The 18,451-nt window shown below is 59.3% G+C and overlaps 1 protein-coding gene across 1 annotated transcript in view; it reads right to left on the reverse strand.

The window, feature by feature from the left end:
• The window catches only part of LOC119566876, a 33,222-nt gene extending 16,070 nt beyond the window's left edge, over window positions 1–17,152 (reverse strand). Inside the window, exons 1-4 of the mRNA XM_043551968.1 lie at window positions 17,147–17,152; window positions 15,885–16,034; window positions 7,489–7,557; window positions 6,288–6,405 (exon numbers count right to left, since the gene is read on the reverse strand). Coding sequence (XP_043407903.1) covers window positions 6,288–6,405; window positions 7,489–7,557; window positions 15,885–16,034; window positions 17,147–17,152 — 343 coding nt within the window. The remainder of the gene's footprint in view (window positions 1–6,287; window positions 6,406–7,488; window positions 7,558–15,884; window positions 16,035–17,146) is intronic.
• Window positions 17,153–18,451: the final 1,299 nt, after the last annotated feature.

The following is an 18,451-nucleotide window of genomic DNA, read 5'->3' on the forward strand; positions in this document are numbered from 1 at the left end:
GCACCAATTTGGCTCCCCCAAGGGGAGTGGTGGGCAGAGCAGCTACATGGAGGGGGACTGAGTTAGAGGGGTCACGGAGTGTGGGGGAGTCCGGGCCCTGCACCCCTCTTCCTGGGATTCATCGAGACTCTCAGCCAGCCAGAAAAGTGGAAGGTTTATTGGACAACAGGAACACAGTCTCAAGCAGAGCTTGTGGGTACAACCAGGACCCCTCAGTCAAGTCCTTCTCGGGGGCAGGGAGCTTAGACCCCAGCCCTGGGGTTCCCTGCTTTCTACCACCCAGCCTGAAACTGAAACCAAAACCCCCCCAGCAGGCTCCCTCCTGCAGCCTTTGTCAAGTTTCCCGGGCAGAGGCGTTACCTCCCCCATCCCGGTCCTGGCTCAGGTTACAGGCTCTCAGGTCTCCCATCCCCAGGGAAACTCCCCTGCCCCATTCCCAGGTCAACACTCCCCCCTCCCTGCTGCATCCCATCTCTCCCCCCTTCGAGACTGAACTGAGCGGGTCACTCTGACCAGTGACCTGGGGAAGTTCGGGGCCCCCTCTCCGGGACAACGCATCCGCTATCATGTTGGCACTTCCCTTCACGTGGACCACGTCCATGTCGTAATCCTGCAGGAGCAGGCTCCACCTCAGGAGTTTGGCGTTGGCTCCTTTCATCTGGTGCAGCCAGGTCAGGGGAGAGTGGTCGGTGTACACGGTGAAGTGTCGCCCGAAGAGATAGGGCTCTAGTTTCTTGAGGGCCCACACCATGGCCAGGCACTTCTTCTCGATGGCCGCGTAGTGTTGCTCCCGGGGTAGCATCTTCTTGCTCAGATACACGATGGGGTGTCTCTCCCCCTTTTCATTCTCCTGCATTAACACCGCCCCCAGTCCCGTGTCGGAGGCGTCGGTGAACACCACAAAGGGCTTGTCAAAGTCTGGGTTTGCCAGAACTGGGCCACTGACCAGAGCCTCCTTCAGCGCCCGGAAAGCCTCCTGGCACTGCTCGGTCCAGACCACCTTGTCTGGCTTCCCCTTCTTGCATAGCTCAGTGATGGGGGTGGCTATGGCGCTAAAGCGGGGCACAAATCTTCAGTAGTATCCTGCCATCCCAATAAAGGCTTGGACCTGCTTTTTGGTGTGGGGAGCGGGCCAGTCTCTGATCACCTCCACCTTGGCCGGTTCCGGCTTTAGGCAGCCGCTCCCCACCCGATGGCCCAGGTAAGATACTTCAGCCATCCCCACCTTGCACTTCTCCGCTTTTACAGTCAGCCCAGCCCCCTGGAGTCGGTCCAGCACTTGTCTAACCTGGGACACGTGGTCCTCCCAGGTCTGGCTAAAGACACAGATGTCGTCAATATACGCCACGGCAAAACTCTCCATCCCCCTCAGGAGCTGGTCCACTAGGCGCTGGAAGGTGGCCGGCGCTCCCTTGAGGCCGAAAGGCAGGGTCAGGAACTCATAGAGCCCCAGAGGGGTGATAAAGGCCGATTTCAGCCGGGCATCTGCATCCAGCGGCACTTGCCAGTAGCCCTTTGTAAGGTCCATGGTGGTAAGGTACCGAGCTCCTCCCAGCTTGTCTAGGAGCTCGTCCGGCCTGGGCATGGGGTAGGCATCAGATACAGTGATGGCATTGAGCTTCCGATAGTCCACACGGAACCGGATCGACCCGTCCTTTTTGGGGACCAGCACCACCGGCGAGGCCCAAGGGCTGGCAGATGGCTGGATCACCCCCAAAGCCAGCATGTCCCGGACCTCTCTCTCCAGGTCCTGAGCAGTTTTCCCTGTGACTCGGAAAGGGGAGCATCTTATTGGCGGGTGCAACCCTGTCTGCACCCGGTGGACAGTCAGATTAGTGCGTCCACGCTGGTTGGAAAACAGCTGTCGGTACGGATGCAGCACCCCCCTGCCCTCAGCTTGCTGGGCAGGGGTTAGCTGATCCGAGAGGGGAATTGTTTCCAGGGGGGAACTAGCTCTGGTCCCAGGGAATAGATCTACTAAAGGGTCATCTCCCTGCTCCTCCCACTGTCCACACACGGCCAACACCACAGTCCCCCGGCATAATATGGCTTCATCATATTCACATGGTACACCCGGCGGTGGTGGGCCCAGTTCGACAGCTCCACCACATAGTTTACCTCATTGAGCTGCTTGACGACCTTGAACGGGCCCTCCCAGGCAGCCTGTAGTTTGTTCTTTCTCACGGGGATGAGAACCATCACCTGATCCCCGGTGGCGTAGGCCCGGGCCCGCGCCGTGCGGTCATACCAGACCTTCTGCTTCTTCTGGGCTCTGGCCAGATTCTCCCTGGCCAGGCCCATGAGTTCAGCCAGTCTCTCTCGGAAGATCAGGACATACTCCACCACTGACTCTCCATCGGGTGTGGCCTTCCCCTCCCATTCGTCTCTCATCAGGTCCAGGGGGCCCCTCACCCTCCTTCCATATAACAGTTCGAAAGGCGAAAATCCGGTAGACTCCTGGGGCACCTCCCTGTACGCGAACAGCAGGTGAGGTAAGTACTTGTCCCAACCCTGCGGGTGCTGGTTCATAAAGGTTTTCAGCATCATCTTTAGCGTCCCGTTGAACCTCTCCACCAGCCCATTGGACTGGGGGTGATAAGCTGAGGACCAGTTGTGCCGGACCCCACATTTCTCCCACAAACTCTGGAGCGGGGCCGACATGAAGTTGGACCCTTGGTCTGTCAAGACTTCCTTGGGGAACCCCACTCAGCTGAAAATGGTCAGGAGCGCATCTGCTACGGTGTCTGCTTCAATGGAAGCTAAGGGCACTGCCTCGGGGTAGCGGGTGGCGAAATCTACCACCCCCAGAATGTATTTCTTCCCCGACCGGGTCGTCTTGCTGAGAGGCCCCACGATGTCCATGGCCACCTTCTGGAAAGGCTCCTCTATGATGGGCAAAGCTCTCAACGCCGCTTTCCCCTTGTCCCGGGCCTTCCCCACCCTCTGACAGGAGTCACAGGATCGGCAATACTGCCGGACCGTGGTAAAGACCCCGGGCCAGTAAAAGTTCTGTAGCAACCTCTGCCGGGTGTGCCGGATTCCCTGGTGCCCTGCGAGGGGGATGCATGGGCCAGGTACAGGAGCTTGCGGCGGTACTTCTGGGGGACCACCAGCTGCCTCCTGATCCCACAGGACTCCCCTTCCCCTGGGGGAGCCCATTCTCGGTACAGGAGCCCCTTCTCCCACAGGAACCTCTCCTGGCAGCCTCTCCTCATGGTCCGTCCCTCACTGAGGTCGGCCAGGTCCCTGAGCTTCCGCAAGGAGGGATCTTTCCTCAACTCGGCCTGGAACTCAGCGGCTGGGGAAGGGATGGGGACCGGCTCCCTCTCATTAGCCGGGTCTGAGGCCACAGCCTCTCTGAGCCGTGCCCCTCGGTGCTCCCTCCCCACCAGGGTAGGGTCCTGCGCCTCCGGTGTGGTACCCTCCCCAGGGTCAGGGTGCAGTGCCCCTCGCCGGCTCTGGCTACGGGTCACAACCAGGGCGTTCTGGGGGTTGCTTTGCCAGTCCTCTAGGTCTCCCCCCATCAAAACTTCAGTGGGCAAATGGTGGTGTACCCCCACATCCTTGGGGCCCTCCTTGGCCCCCCATTTCAGGTGTACCCTTGCCACGGGCACCTTGAATGGGGTCCCACCCACCCCCGTCAGGGTCAAGTGGGTGTCGGGCACCACCCGATCTGGGGACACCACCTCGAGCTGGGCCAGTGTCACCTCCGCGCCCGTATCCCAGTATCCATTGACCTTCCTCCCATCCACCTCCAGGGGAACAAGGCACTCTCTCCGGAGGGACAGCCCCGCACCCACCCTGTAAACTGAGCACCCTGAGTCCGGAGCATCCGGCCCTCTGGCGGAGCTGGCCTGGGGTACTCTTCCCTCCTGAGCAGGTGGTAAACTGGTAGCCCCCCTTTCCTGGGTCGTCTGCCCCTCGTCCAGCTGGGTCCCTACCCAGTTAACCCTGGGTAGGTTGGGTCTGCTCAGTCTGTCCCTGAGCCCGGGGCACTGGGTCCGTACGTGGCCTCTCTGGCCACAGTGATAGCAGCTCAGGTCACGTTGGTCCCCTCGAGCGGGTCGGAGGGGCCCGACGCCAGGTGTTCCCCTTTGGAGGGGGTTCTCCCTAGTTCCCCGCTGGGAGGCCCCATGGTGACCCTCTCTCTGCATCGGGGGGGGCCTGTTCTTTTGGGACTCCTCCCGGCTACCCCCTGACCGACTGTTCACAAACTCGTCGGCCAGCTGCCCTGCGTGCTGGGGGTTCGCGAGCTTTTTGTCCACCAGCCACAGCCTCAGGTCGGAAGGGCACTGCTCATACAGGTGCTCCAGTACGAACAGGTCAAGCAGGTCCTCTTTAGTTTGGGCCCCCGCTGTCCACTTGCGGGCATATCCCTGCATCCGGTTGACCAGTTGTAGGTAGGTGACCTCAGGCGTTTTACGCTGACTCCGGAACCTTCTCCGGTACATCTCGGGGGTCAGCCCAAACTCACGGAGCAGGGCCTGTTTGAACAGTTTGTAGTCCCCTGCCTCCGCCCCTGTCATCTGGCTGTAGACCTCCACGGCTTTGGGGTCCAGTAAGGGGGTGAGAAACTGGAGCTTGTCTGCAGGGTCAACCCTGTGCAGCTCGCAGGCATTCTCAAAGGCCATCAGGAAGCTATCTATGTCCTCCCCCTCCTTCCGCTGGGCCAGGAAGCACTTATCAAAGCTCCTTGCAGTCTTGGGTCCCCCCGCACTCACCACAGCCGGGGCCCCACTGCTCCTCAGCCTGGCCAGCTCCAGCTCATGCTGACACTGCTTCTCCTTCTCCTCCAGCTTATACTGACGCTGCTTCTCCTTCTCCTCCAGCTCACATTTCTGTAACGTCTCCTCATGCTGATGCTGCTTTTCATGATCCTCCAGCTCCCTCATTTTCATCTCCCTCTCCCATTCCAGCCAAATCCGCTCCAGGGATGGGGAGCTCCGCCGGGAGGATCCCCTGCTGGCTGCTGGGGTCAGGGTGCCCTCAGTATTCGCTAGGCTTCCCCCAACCCCTCCCCTAGGCATAGGTAGGAAAGATCTCGGGATGTCCTTGGCAGCAGTCTGACCCCTCCCAGCCCGGTCAGGCCCCAGGGCCCACGCTGCGTCCGCCGGGCGGCTTCCCTCAGGGACAGGGATCGGGTCATCCAAGCGATCCCTCTCCTCCAACCGGACAATCAGCTGTTCCTTGGTGGACTTCCCAATGCGCAGCCCCCTCTGCCTGCACAGCTCCACCAGGTCACTCTTAAGGCGTTTAGCGTACATCTCCCGGCTGGCCACTCGCAGGCCGGGCAGCTTTCCACGGTTTCCAGGAAGAACCCCTAGTGTGCCAGTCCTTCTTGAGGTCGCCACTTCTTTGCCAGGGTCGAGCTGCAGACTCCTCCGCCCCTGGGACCGCTCGCTGCAATCCCCTGGGGGACCCTGTTACTGCAAAAGTCCTTCTCTCTGGTCACCCACTCCCAGGTGTTAACCGCCCCCTGAAACCGTCTCTCTCTGAATTTTTAGCACGCCCGGTCCCCGTCAATCCCCCTTCGTTTTACTGCTCCCCAGTCACTTACTGCAGGAAGCACTGTCCACGGGGTACAGTACATCCCACCTCTACCACCAGTTATCACAGAGCGTGGGGGAGTCTGGGCCCTGCAACCCTCTTCCTGGGATTCATCGTGACTCTCAGCCCGCAGGTAAAGCGGAAGGTTTATTGGACAATAGGAACACAGTCCCAAGCAGAGCTTGTAGGTACAACCAGGATCCCTCAGTCGAGTCCTTCTGGGGGGCAGGGAGCTTAGACCCCAGCCCTGGGGTTCCCTGCATTCCACACCCAGCCCAAAACTGAAACCAAAAACCCACCTAGCAGGCTCTCTCCTGCCGCCTCTGTCCACATTCCCGGGCATCGGGCAGAGATGCTACCTCCCCCTCCCCCTCCCCCTCCTGGCTCAGGTTACAGGCTCTCAGGTCTCCCATCCCCAGGGAAACTCCCCTGCCACATTCCCATACTCCCCCCACCCTGCTGCATCACATCACCCCACTCCCTACTGCGTCACAAGAGGCAACCCAGAAAATCCCAACACCCATCAGGCCAGAGCCTGTTCCTGGCCCTGGGATGGAGAAGAGCCAAAGGAATGGCTGGGAACTGGGAGAACTTGGTGCAAAATCGAGGCGGGAGGAAGGCAGCAGGTCAAGCATAAGACCAGGCCTGGCGCGGGGGAGAAATGCTCCAGTGCACTCGTGGGTTGGTGGCCGGGGGAACAGGAGAGCTGGATCCTGTGCCGTGCTCTTCCACAGCCTTACCCCGTGGCCACGGCACGTCCCTTCGGCTCTCTGGGCCCGTCTGCCCACCTCTCACCGGGGCGGAGGGCGTGGGGCCCTGCGCCTGAGCTGCGGTGCCACGGTGGAGCTGCAGCTCTACCTGCGGGTCCGGAGGCAAGATGTGGCCTGAAAGGGCGGCATGTGGAACCGAGGCCCCCAAGGCAGAGCGCCCAGCCTGAAACGGACGCCCCTGCCTCCGGTGACTCAGAGGAAGCCGCGTCGCCTGCCAGCAGAGCTGGTGATGGGCGAACGCGGCTCCAGGTCCTGAACGAACAAGGCTCTTCCCTGCAAAGGGCTCAGCACTGAGCCGACCGGATGTTTCCTTCCTCGGGCACAAGGAGCGGCCGCCTCGCAGGTCAGAGGGAGGCAAAGGGGCTCATGCCTCCCTGCGCTTCTCTCTGATGGGTGAAGGCAGCTGGACGGTTATTTTTCTGCCAGAAGGTGGGATTGGACGACAGGGGCTGGAGCACCCCGAAGTGCCCTGTTCCATTCATTCCTGCTGAAGCAGCCGGCCCCGGCCCGGCAGAAAACAGGATACGAGCCTGGATGGACCATTGGTCTGACCCAGCAGGGCCGTTCCTATGATGAGTCACTGCTCATCCCCTTCCCCAGCAGCTCAGCCCCTACTGGGGGAATGGAGTGGGGAGGGGGGTCTCTCCCAGAGCTGAGTAGCTGCAGGGCTCCCCCCCCGCCCCCCCGGGCAGGCTGAGACCCACAGAGAGCCCCGGGTGCCTGGAACAGCCATGTGCATTCATTCCCTGTGGCCGAGAGGTGCAGAGCCCCCTGGTACGCAGCAGGCTGATCCTGGGCTCCAGGCACTGCCCTGGGCTCGGGTGCAATGCCATGGGAGCAGGAGCAGGGCCCTGGGGACACGTGCCTGCCTTTGTGTTTGCCTGGCACTGTCAGTCTGCTGACTTGTGCTGCATGGTGCGGGCGCTCAGCGCTGTACATTCAATCCTCCACTGCCAGCACATCAGTCACATCCCCCCTGGGCTGGGGAGCTCATGGCGGCAGGGTCACAGCTGCGGACAGTGGAATCCCCCAGAGCCAAGGGTACCTCTAAACCTCGGGAGCTCAGAGCAGTCTTCCCTGTCTCCGGCACGGCCATCCCAGTGCCTGCAGACAGCACCACTGCAGGGCTGGTCAGAAACAAGCAGGGAGGTGCCTGGCAGCCTGTTCTCACCTTAGCAGAGAGGCGCTGGCTTTCTGGGGCTGGCGCGTCCTCCACCACAGCTCCCCCGTCACTGGGCGCCTGGCGCAGGGAAGAGCGGCAGAGCCGAGGGCACCCATGAGTGGTCACTGAAAACCCCAGCGAGGCAGGAAATCTTCCCACGCTGGGACACCCAGACACAGGAATGGGAAACGTCCGAGGTTTTGTCGGAGAGCAGGGCGAGATGGGTGGTCGGCTGTGGATGTGTCCCTCAGCTCCTGACACCAGCGTCCCCTTCTGCCTTCCCTCCAGCCCCCCAGTGCAGCCCCCCAGTGTGGGGAAAACAAAGCAGAAGAGGCCAAGATCATTTTAGTTGCGCTGCTCAGCCCAGAAAAAAAAAACCCTAACCCAGAAAATCCCATCACCCATCAGGCCAGAGCCCATGGGCTAACAGGCTGCATGTGTCGCTGCAGCATTTCCATCGCACGGGCACGGCAAGGCGTGAGAGTGAATTACGGGCACTTAGGGCTGGGCCCCTCTGCAGAGGCTTCCACAAGGACAAAGTAAGGTGAGTTTCTCCCCGCAGCAGTTACAGATTTCCCATTACCCAGTCTAGGTAAGCTGCTTTTCTGGGCGTTCCGCTACGTCTCACACCCCCATGGGGGCAGCTAAACTGCTTCCGCTGGGAAGCGGGAACCAGGACTAAAGCATTCAGCCAGTCACGAGAACCATTTGTCTCTCATGCGGAGACTGAGAAGGGGCAGGCTCATAGGGACTATGGACAAAGGCGTTCCCATTAGCTGACATCCCCCTTCCCCAAGGGTCGAGGAGTCTCAGACACACCCCGGACACAGAACTCTGGAATGCTGCCACATGGAGTGCGGGTCACATGCTTCGACCACGTTCTCGCTGGCCTCAGGTCCAGCTTTGAAGCCGAATGTGGCAAAGCAGGACTCAAATCAGGTTTCAGTTAACACTGCTCATTCCATTCCTGGTACGGGTGCAGCTTGCCAGTCCAGCCCAGGTGGGACCATGCCAAGGCCACTCGAAGGAGAAACGGAGGTTACTGACTCATAACCGGAGTCCTTCGAGCTGGACTCTGCATACTCCTCACCTGTCCCAGTGTGGGGTGCAAGTCAGACCAGTCAGGGGCCGGGTCACCACCTGCCCTGTAACTCTGGGTGCCTTAAATGCTCAATCTGTCCAAACATGCACGGAGCATCTGTGGCTCTGTCTTGGATCCCAGAAGCTTGCTTGTAACACCGGGTCTCCACCAGTCTTGGTTACCACCGGCCAAGTGACTCCAACCCCCGTCGTCATAGTTAACCCCCCTCCCCGGAGGCGGCCGCTAGGGCACAGGGGTCAGGCCAGTATAGCCACACCTCGGGGGGGGGGGGGGAGGGGGAAATCTGTCACACCCCTGAGAGACCGAGCTATGCCAGTGTAAGCTGCCAGTGGAGACCAGCCCTCAGGCAGAACCTTCCACAGGAAGCACAGGGGGCTGCTTCCCCTGGGCAAAGGATGACTTGGGGGTCTGTACCCCTCTCTCTTAAAGCCCAGTGAGCCGCTGAAATGGAGTTCCTTCAAGCCCTGAGGAAGGCGACAGAGGCTGGGGCTGACGGAAGCACCGTGCTGGTTTCTTCCCCTGCCGGTATTTGCTAACATGCAAATTAATCTGTTCCTGCCCTCTCCAAGCAAATGACTGGCCACCTGTCATGCAACTGCCACTGGACGCCGATGTCACCTGGCTGGAGGCGCTGGCTTGCCCTTTGGGAGAAACCTGCTTCCCCGCTCCCAGCCTGGTTTGCAAAACACATTTTAGTTCCACGTTTCCTTCATATTTGTATGGGCCCTCGGGGGGTTATCGTCCCGACACAAGGGTGTTAAGGATCAGCAGGGCATTAGCTCTCAAGCGATACCTCACATGACATTAATGAACTGGGGTACATGGGCCTGCTCAGGCCAGAGGAACCTCACTGCCAGATCCCAGTGAGCCCGTTGGGGTTCACCGCCCTGCCTTTGTCAGAGCAGGCCCTGAGGAGGTGGGGGCGGCCCAGGGGGGTGTCAATATGGTGCCCCGTGAGGGAATTGCTGGTTTTCGGTTTGCTTTTTTAAAACGTACAAAAGTCCATACAAAAAACTCCGTTAAAAGACCATTATGATGGTCACAAAGTCAAACACTCAACAGCTAGGAAACGGCAGAGTGAAGGTTGCCTGTCATGACACAGTCTGCGATGACAGGGGCACGCGCTGTTCTCCCTCAGCACCCGCCTCTGCCAGCGCACCGGCTGGGCCTGCTCCGGGGCTGGCTCAGGGCTGGGCAGCGACGGAGGCTGCTGCCTCGGGGCCCTGCCTCGTCCGAGGGCGCCGCGGGCTGGGCAGCGAGCGAGGCGGGGACTGCAGGAGGAGGGAGGACGATCCCGCGGTTAACGCAGTCGAATGCTGCCCTGGAGAACTGGAGTCTGTCCCTGCCTCTGCCACAGACCTCCTGTGAGATGCTGGGCAAGTCACTTAATCACACTTTCCCCGGGGGGTTACTAATTGCGTGTGCCTGGTTCTGTCGGAGCTCAGCAGCAGCCCCTGGGCTCTGACACACGCTGTGGACGTGCCGCAGCTGAAATCTGTCAGCGCTGTGCTTTGCGCAGGGATTGTGCTGCAAGGCGAAGGGTCCGGAAGAAGTCAGGTACTCGGTGTCTCATTAGTAGATATTTTTGACCGGAAGCTCCAGGTCTCAGGCCTGTCTCTACAGTGGAACTGACCCCTCCTCCCCCCACTTCTCATCTCACCCGGGGTGGGGGGGTGTGACAGTAAATCAGGGCGTGGGCAGTGCTGGGATCCCACAGTGGTGAGCAGCATAGAGGAAATGGATATTCCTGTCTTCAGAGCAGGGTTCGGATAGCGGCAATAAATAAGGCGGGGGGCCCGGACGGAACAACAAGGAGGGAACAGCCCCGAGAAGCTGCTCATTCAGTGAGCACCGTCCCTCCCGCGCGTGGGATGAGGCGGCGAGCGGGGAAATAGCGCGTGCCCACGTCCTTGCAGGCTGTGCTGAGGCTAATGCACCAGGGGACGCAGCCTTGATTCTAGCATTTCCTGACTTCTGCGAGGCAGCAGGGAGCGGGGAGCATTGACCTGGGGATGTTGCAGGGAGTTTTACTGGGACTGTCTGCGTTGGGGGAGACTTTCCTTGAGGGAAGATACCTGAACCTGTAACCTGAGAGCCCAGGAGGGGGGTTGGGGCGGTGACACCTTCTGCCCAGGAAACTGGACAAAGGCTGGAGGAGGAACCGGGGGAGGTTGGGGGAGATGGCTGGAGGAGGTTTCAGTTTGGAGCTGTCTGGGGAAATGGAGGGCGCCCCAGGGCTGGGGTCTAAGCTCCCTGCCCCCCCACCCCCCCAAGAAGGACTTGACTGAGGAATCCTGGTTGTACCTACAAGCTCTGGTTTGGACTGTGTTCCTGTCGTCCAATAAACCTTCCATTTTACTGGCTGGCTGAGAGTCAGGGTGAATCGCAGGAAGTGGGAGTGTAGGGCCCTGACTCCCCCACACTCTGTGCTGTTAACACATTGTGTGTGATATGTGAGGGATCCAAACACTGGGGATTGTTACCACAGAGAGGAGACAAACCCGAGGGGACGCCCGCCAGGGTGGGCTAGAGCTGGGAGATAAGGAGAACAGAAGTTCGCAGAGTCACAACACAGGAACAAGGGGATACTCGATGAAACTAAATGGGGGCAATTCAAACTGGATTAAAGGAAGTACTGTGAAACTCACGGCCACAGGAAGTCACCACGATCAATAATTTAGCAAGCTTCAGAGAGGACTGGGCAGCACGAATCTCCAGAGTGCTCATATTGGTAACGCATTTTGGGCAGGGATGTTAACCTCCTGCTCCAGGGCTCGAGCCAATCTCTATCGATTCGAGACCAGGATAAGACCTAATGGGGTGGGGGCAGATTATTCCACTCTGAAGCGGCTGGTGGTGGCCACTGGAAGAGACAGGGCTGGGCGAGACGGACCTCGGCTCTGATCCCGACCAGCAGGCCCCTGGGTTCCTCCATGGCTGCAAACCCACACAGCCCGTTGGCCCCCAACGAGACAGACACAGTGGGGCCCTGAACTTCCACCCCCTGCTCGGCCGGATGCTCCTTGCCCTGCGCATGACACTAATCCATAATGATGATACTCAAGAACCTTCTTCTTTTTCTCCCCTCCTCATCACTGGTTAAGTCAGTCCCTGCGGTATGGCAGAACCCCCTTCCCAGTCCCCTGGTCACTGGCATGGGGCGTTCCTCCTGCCCAGCCGCAGGCTCAGCGTCCCCAGGGAGAGGCATGAAGCTCGGAGCCCTCAGAACAGGAGCCCTGCTGAGCCAGACTCCCCCAGCCCCCCAGCGCTATCCCAGACTGCCTGCAGCACGGGGAGAGGGCAGCGCTTCTGGTGCTTCTCTCCTGTGCCAGGAGGCCAGACCTGCCGGGGATGGGCTGGGTGTAACAGCCCAACAGAGTCGAGGCCTCCAAACTGCTCGTCAGCTCGCCTGACGCCCCACCAGACACCCCAGCAATAACCATCTATCGCGTTCCTTGCAGTGCTGAGCCTCCTCGTGAGCCGCGTCTCAGTGTGTGTGGTACGCCCCAGTACAGCCCGGAGTCCGTCCCACAAAATCCCGCCGGTGAGCAGGTCTTTTAACAATCCGCCCTCCTCGCACGGTGTGGTTCCCTGCCACTGTCATCCTCCCATCAGGTCAGCCCCAGGCGTGGTTCAACGTTCAAACATTCTTTTCCTCTTGCCCTTCGTCTGGCGTGTCCCCTTCTCACGACTCCGGCTCAGGACGCTCCCACTGTGTGTGGGCCGTACTGTCCTTAGAGGTTTGGTTTCTTTTCCTGAGGTGCCTGCGGTGTCGCCCCACTGTCGGGTCATTGGCCACTTGCCCGTGTTATGGTCCTTGCTTCCCAGCTTGCCCCGCTGTGGCTTTGTGCCAGAACGTCCCTGTTTTGTCAATGGTTGTACGTGCGCCTTGTCACGCGGCTCCAGAGCTGGCAGGTCGCTCGCATCTGGTGCAGTAAAACGCTCGTCTTTTTCGCTGGCTTCTCCGTAGTTCCCAGGGGAGCACCCGAGTACCCAGGCTTGAACAATCGGCAGGAGAGTCGTTGTTCTCCGACTCCTCAGCCTTTGGGCACGAGGCACTAGAGCTCGGCATGGGGCAGCCTCTGGGAGGGGAGGGTCAGTTCCTGGGAACTGTTCCAGGGCGTTCGGGTTGTCAAAACTGTTCTTACAACATCCACATTGGTGGCCAAATCTGAGTCACTTGTTCCTGCCTGCCTTCCCAGAGTGCACTGGGGCCCGCCTGCCGTCCCAGAGTGCACCGGGCTCCACGGCCTGCCAGACCTCCCAGAGTGCACCGGGGCCCGCCTGCCGTCCCAGAGTGCACCGGGCTCCACGGCCTGCCAGACCTCCCAGAGTGCACCGGGGCCCGCCTGCCTTCCCAGAGTGCACCGGGCTCCAGGGCCTGCCAGACCTCCCAGAGTGCACTGGGGCCCGCCCGCCATCCCAGAGTGCACCGGGCTCCACAGCCTGCCAGACCTCCCAGAGTGCACCAGGCCTCCGGGGCATCCCCGTCTTCCCAGAGTGCACCGGGCTCCACGGCCTGCCAGACCTCCCAGAGTGCACCGGGGCCCGCTTGCCTTCCCAGAGTGCACCAGGCTCCAGGGCCTGCCAGACCTCCCAGAGTGCACCGGGGCTTGCTTGCCTTCCCAGAGTGCACCGAGTTCCAGGGCCTGCCAGACCTCCCAGAGTGCACTGGGGCCCGCCCACCTTCCCAGAGTGCACCGGGCCACTTTACCTTTCAGAAACGAGTGAATCGTTTTGTGAGAAAGCCACGTTCCCGCTGCGCGAGCCTCGGGGCGCAGCTCTGCGGCCAGAGAGCAGGGGGCCATGGAGAAACGGGCAGGCCAACGTGCTGAGTTAGAAGCCAGAGGCCTGCATCCCCCCACCCCGACTCCCCAGGGCTCCCGCCTTCTCCTAGCACCATCAAGCAGGAGCCCGCTGCAGCCCCATCAAGAGCCGGGTGACACCGGGGGCATCCGTTGCCTTTGAATTGGGCCCCCCGTGACCCCGGTGCCGCTGGCTGGAACTGGCACCGGCCGAGGTGGATGCCGCCCCTGGAACAGACCCCGGCTCTCCCCTGCCACTGGGCTGAGCTGGCTCTGGGGTGCGCGGGGGAACCCCAAGAGAAATCAGCAGCCTGGACTCTGATCCCCGCAGGGCATGGGGAGAAGGGGCCTTGGGTCACTTCCAAGGGCCAAGCCGTAACGACTGACTCTACGGGCACGAGCCGGACGCCGGCCTGGTGCACGGCCCCCACAGGAGCAGGCCTGGCCACACCTCACCTGCAGGGGGGCCCGAGAGAATCCCCACCGAGGATGTCTTGTGCCTGGGGGAGGGGTCTCAGAGATACGGGGCCCATCACGGAGCATGGCAGAGTCCCGGCATCACCCGCAGCTGCTCAGCTGTCTAGCACCTTAGCAAAGCACCGCCTGCTCCTGGCCCAAGACTGTTCTCGGAGCGTGGGGAGCTGGTGCCTTTCCTGAGCCTTTTCGTAAAGCCCTACACAGGAGTCAGCTGTTCAGAGCAGCCTGGCTCCAAGCCAGCCCACTGCCAGCACCGGGTCCTGCCAAGGAGCTGGATCACGGCAGGTAGCAGGGCCAGGGAGCACAGATCTGAGAGGGGGACAGGCTGGCCTGAGCCCCATGAGTCAAGCCTCTGCCGACCTCCTGCACTTCCATCCTCCAGCTCTTCTCCAGCTGCTGCGGAGCGGAAGGAGTAAAATGTGCCGAGCTGGCCATGGTCACAGTTTCGGGGTTCACTTCACCTTTGGCCTCCCGCCCAGACACCAACGTAAGGTTTCCAGCTTCCCAAGTGTCACCTCTTGCCCACCAGACCAGGGGTTGGGTTTGCAGTCCCTCCACACCGCCCTGGGATTTCCCAGCAGGTCTGACAGGGTCCAGAGCCTGTGGTTAACTCGTCCTGCAGGGGCTGGTGCAGGGTACATCCGTCCCCAGGTACACCCATCCCCAGCCAGCCCTCACAAAGCAACCCCGTCTTCTTAGGGCAAAAGCTGCACAGCAAAAACAGATTTGAGAGAGAATCATGCTAAGGGTCAGCCCAGCTCCACCCAGGGCTTAGGGGTGTCGGATGTTGGCTATTAGGAAAAACTAGGATATTAGATATATAGGTTGGATATTAGGAAAAACTCTTTCACTAGGAGGGTGGTGAAGCACTGGAATGCGTTACCTAGGGAGGTGGTGGAATCTCCTTCTGTCATGGAGTGTGGGGGAGTCCGGGCCCTGCACCCCTCTTCCTGGGATTCACCGTGACTCTCAGCCCACAGGTAAAACGGAAGGTTTATTGGACAGTAGGAACACAGTCCCAAACAGAGCTTGTAGGTACAACCAGGATCCCTCAGTCGAGTCCTTCTAGGGGGGCAGGGAGCTTAGACCCCAGCCCTGGGGTTCCCTGCGTTCCACCACCCAGCACAAAAGTGAAACCAAAACCCCCCCAGCAGGCTCTCTCCTGCTGCCTTTGTCCACATTCCCGGGCAGAGGTATTACCTCCCCCTCCCCTGGCTCAGGTGACAGGCTCTCAGGTCTCCCATCCCCAGTGAAACCCCCCTGCCCCATTCCCAGGTCAACACTCCCCACTCCCTGTTGCGTCACACCTTCCTTAGAGGTGTTTAAGGTCAGGCTTGACCAAGCCCTGCCTGGGATGATTTAGTTGGGGTTGGTCCTGCTTTGAGCAGGGGTGGGAATAGGTGACCTCCTGAGGTCCCTTCCAACCCTGGTATTCGATGATTCTATGTTCCAGCCCCTAGGCTGCGTTTGCTCACTTGGTTACCAGCTCAGGTCCCATCTGAGATCAAGAACCAGAGCCCCCTTGGGACAGCTCAGCCCTTTCTTCAGGCCTTGCTGTCTGGCCTCCTGGGACCATCACTCAGCCCCAGAGAGCCCAGTAGCAGTGCCTCACTCTCGAGCGCAGGGGAGGCCGTTCCGCCTCACTGCAGGCAGGTAACGATCAGTGGTCTATGGGGAAGCTCTGGCCCCTTGAGTGGGGCACAGCCACGAACAGTCTTGAGCCCACAATTGCCTGGCTAGGGCAGACGGCAATTAAATCTATGGCTCCCCATCTGGCTTGGGCAAACCAACGCAGCCCAGGCCCTGGGGCAGGGGCAGGGTGGTCGGCTGCCACCCCAGAGGTGGGGTTGTCAGTGGCAGGGAGACCCAGGCCCCTTCTACTACTCTGGGTCCCTGCCCTGGGCCCTACCAGTGGAGGGGAATCCTGCCACTGGGTCAGCGGGGATCCTGCCGAAACACGCTGACTCTCTCTCCGGCAGGAAAACCAGACTAAAGTCTAGTTCCTCAGGACTACTTCCTACCACAGTCTGGGCGTAGGGCTCTGTAGTCCACAAGTCCTCAGTCTCCTCGGGGCACTCGTCTGACAGCAGGCCCGGCAGCTCCTCGGGGCACTCGTCATCTGTCTCCTCCGGCCGCAGGGCACAGCTCCACTTGGGGGCTAGTCCAGGATCCTATTGAGATCCCAGCTCCCTGGAAGAGACGTCTGCTCCCTCCAGTGCTCCGGCCCCAGTTGAGCTCAAGGGCTCTCCTTTTATGCTTCCTGTCCTGCCTGAGGGGGGGATTTAGCTCTGCCCCAGGGGGAGTGTAGTGGTCCCTCACTCCAGTTTGGAGGGAGGCCACCGCCTCACTACAGCCAGGAACACACAAATACATGTCCCCTGGGCTGATGCAATGGGCTAGGGCCATTCCACAGCTCCCACGGTCTGGCTCATCTCACCGTAGCGGCTTTCTGAGGTTTCCCTGTTTTAAACACAAAATATAACGTGATCCCCCAAAGATGCCACGTGCAGCTGCAATATCTGTCCCAGCAACTGCTACAGAAAATCTCTGAGTCTGACTGGCTGGGAGCTGGAGCAGGGTAAGGAAGGGACAGAGGCTGGAGGTGGGTGAGGGTGGCTCCGGACTTCCCCTTTCATCTCTTCAAGGTCCCAGTGCTGCCCCAGGCTCAGGGGAGTAGACAGGCTGTTTGCCAGGCTGCTTTCAGTGGCATTGATTTGGAGGTGCCAGTTGCAGTAACGGATAGCCCTGTCTGAGCAGAGATTCTGTGCCCTCCCTCCCAGACACTCGAGGGGCTGCTTCCCCCAGGGTGGTTAGAGACCCTGCACCATAGGGTTTGCCCTCACTGCCCTGGACAGCGCTGTTTGTTCCTGCAGGCAGCTGGGGAGTTCCCAGTCCCCATGTCCCCAGGAACTGGTTCAAGGTGTTCCCAGGGCTCTGGCTGCAGCGTCTTCTTTAATTTCCATTTCTCTGAGTGGTGGATTGAGGATTGTGCTGGAATTTAAACTGTCGCTTTAAGAGTTGGGTTCCCCCACCCCAACCTTTCCAGATCCTGCTTGCACGCTCTGTAGCAAAACATTCGACTGGAATCCGTCTGAAAAGAGCCAGTTCAAAGCAGGGAGGAGGGGTGAGCTGTGCCTCTCTGTAGGGAGCAGCCTGTTTTGTTTCTCTCAATTTGGGGGTTCTTGTGTGTTCTGACTTGTGAGAAATAGGGTCATGTTGCAACCGTCCAGCACGAGAATTTTGTGCTCGTAAGCTAATTTTTCAGGTTGTACACTCATTTCACCGTCATCACGGGTCCCCAGTCCTCCCTCCCTGGCTGCATCAGGCTGTCAGACACATGGGAACCTCTCTCCTATAGATCATGCCCTTCAGTGGTGACGTTCCCCCTATGAGAACCATCCCACCAGGCATCAGCTGGGTCCCGGAAGACCGAGCTGCTGGTCAGTATCAGCACTCGAGCCTTGTGTCTGTCTCCTGCCCCTCGTGTATAAATTCATACCCACTTCTAATTCCGACTATTGCTTTCCAGAACGCCAGCACTCTCCCCCCAGGGCAGAGTCTGTGAGCCCTCAGCCAACGCAGTGGCCTCCACCGGACACTGCCCACTCAGGAATCTCTGGCACGAACAGCTGGCTGTTAGTCCTTCCTTAAATTTATTTTTAATTATCCATTGTCCTATTAGCATCATTGGGAACCAGAAGCACTGACTCCAGGAGAGAGCCCACGGAAAGCGAGGGAATGCCACACCCCTCAGAGGGTAATTCTCCAAAAGGGGCGTAGGTTTGGAGTTTAATGTACTTACCCCACATCATTCGGAAGCTTACTTTCCGTGGTGTTTGCTGAGGTATGATGTGGAGTTGCCAACTGGTGCTGTAAGTCTGTTGCCGAGGGGAAAACAGGTACCCCAATGAGAAAGTGTCGTTGTGTACAGTTCCAGAAACTCACTGCAACATGACTATGACTGCAGTTTTACTGTTTAAGTTAATTCCAACCCCCTCTTGTGGTGTTTATGAGTCAAAGCTACCCCACAGCCATGTATTGGCTTGGGTTTGCATGGGCAAGTTTGTTTTGTTTTCCAGAAATGCTGAAGCTGTTTAGCATGTGGCAAAAATGGCAAATAGCAACATTTTGCAATATACGAACATGAAATGTTTTCACGCCGCATATTCCTAATTGTCAGCGTGTCTCACCAGTGACTGATATCAGGGGGTAGCCGTGTTAGTCTGGATCTGTGAAAGCGGCAATGAGTCCTGGGGCACCTTGTAGGCTAATAGACAGGCTGTTAGTCTATAAGGTGCCCCACGACTCTTTGCCGCTTTTAAGTGACTAACAGTTTTTTACATTTTCAGTTGAAATTCGCTGAGCAGATCTCACAGTAAAACATGCCCCAGGGCCAGGCAATCACTGTGTAGTGGTAGATATGAATTCCACCTGTAATGCTTCTCCATTTGTAAGCTTTTGTACAGACAATGTAGCATCGAGTCTGCCTGGTAGAACGTTTCAATGTGTAATTGCCGACGCATGCAGTACCAGCCTTTGAAATAGTCTAAAATCTGGCTTTTGAATTCAGTGACACGCACAGTTCAGT

Source organism: Chelonia mydas, chromosome 7 (assembly GCF_015237465.2).
Source record: "Chelonia mydas isolate rCheMyd1 chromosome 7, rCheMyd1.pri.v2, whole genome shotgun sequence".
Taxonomy (NCBI): Eukaryota; Metazoa; Chordata; order Testudines; family Cheloniidae; genus Chelonia; species Chelonia mydas.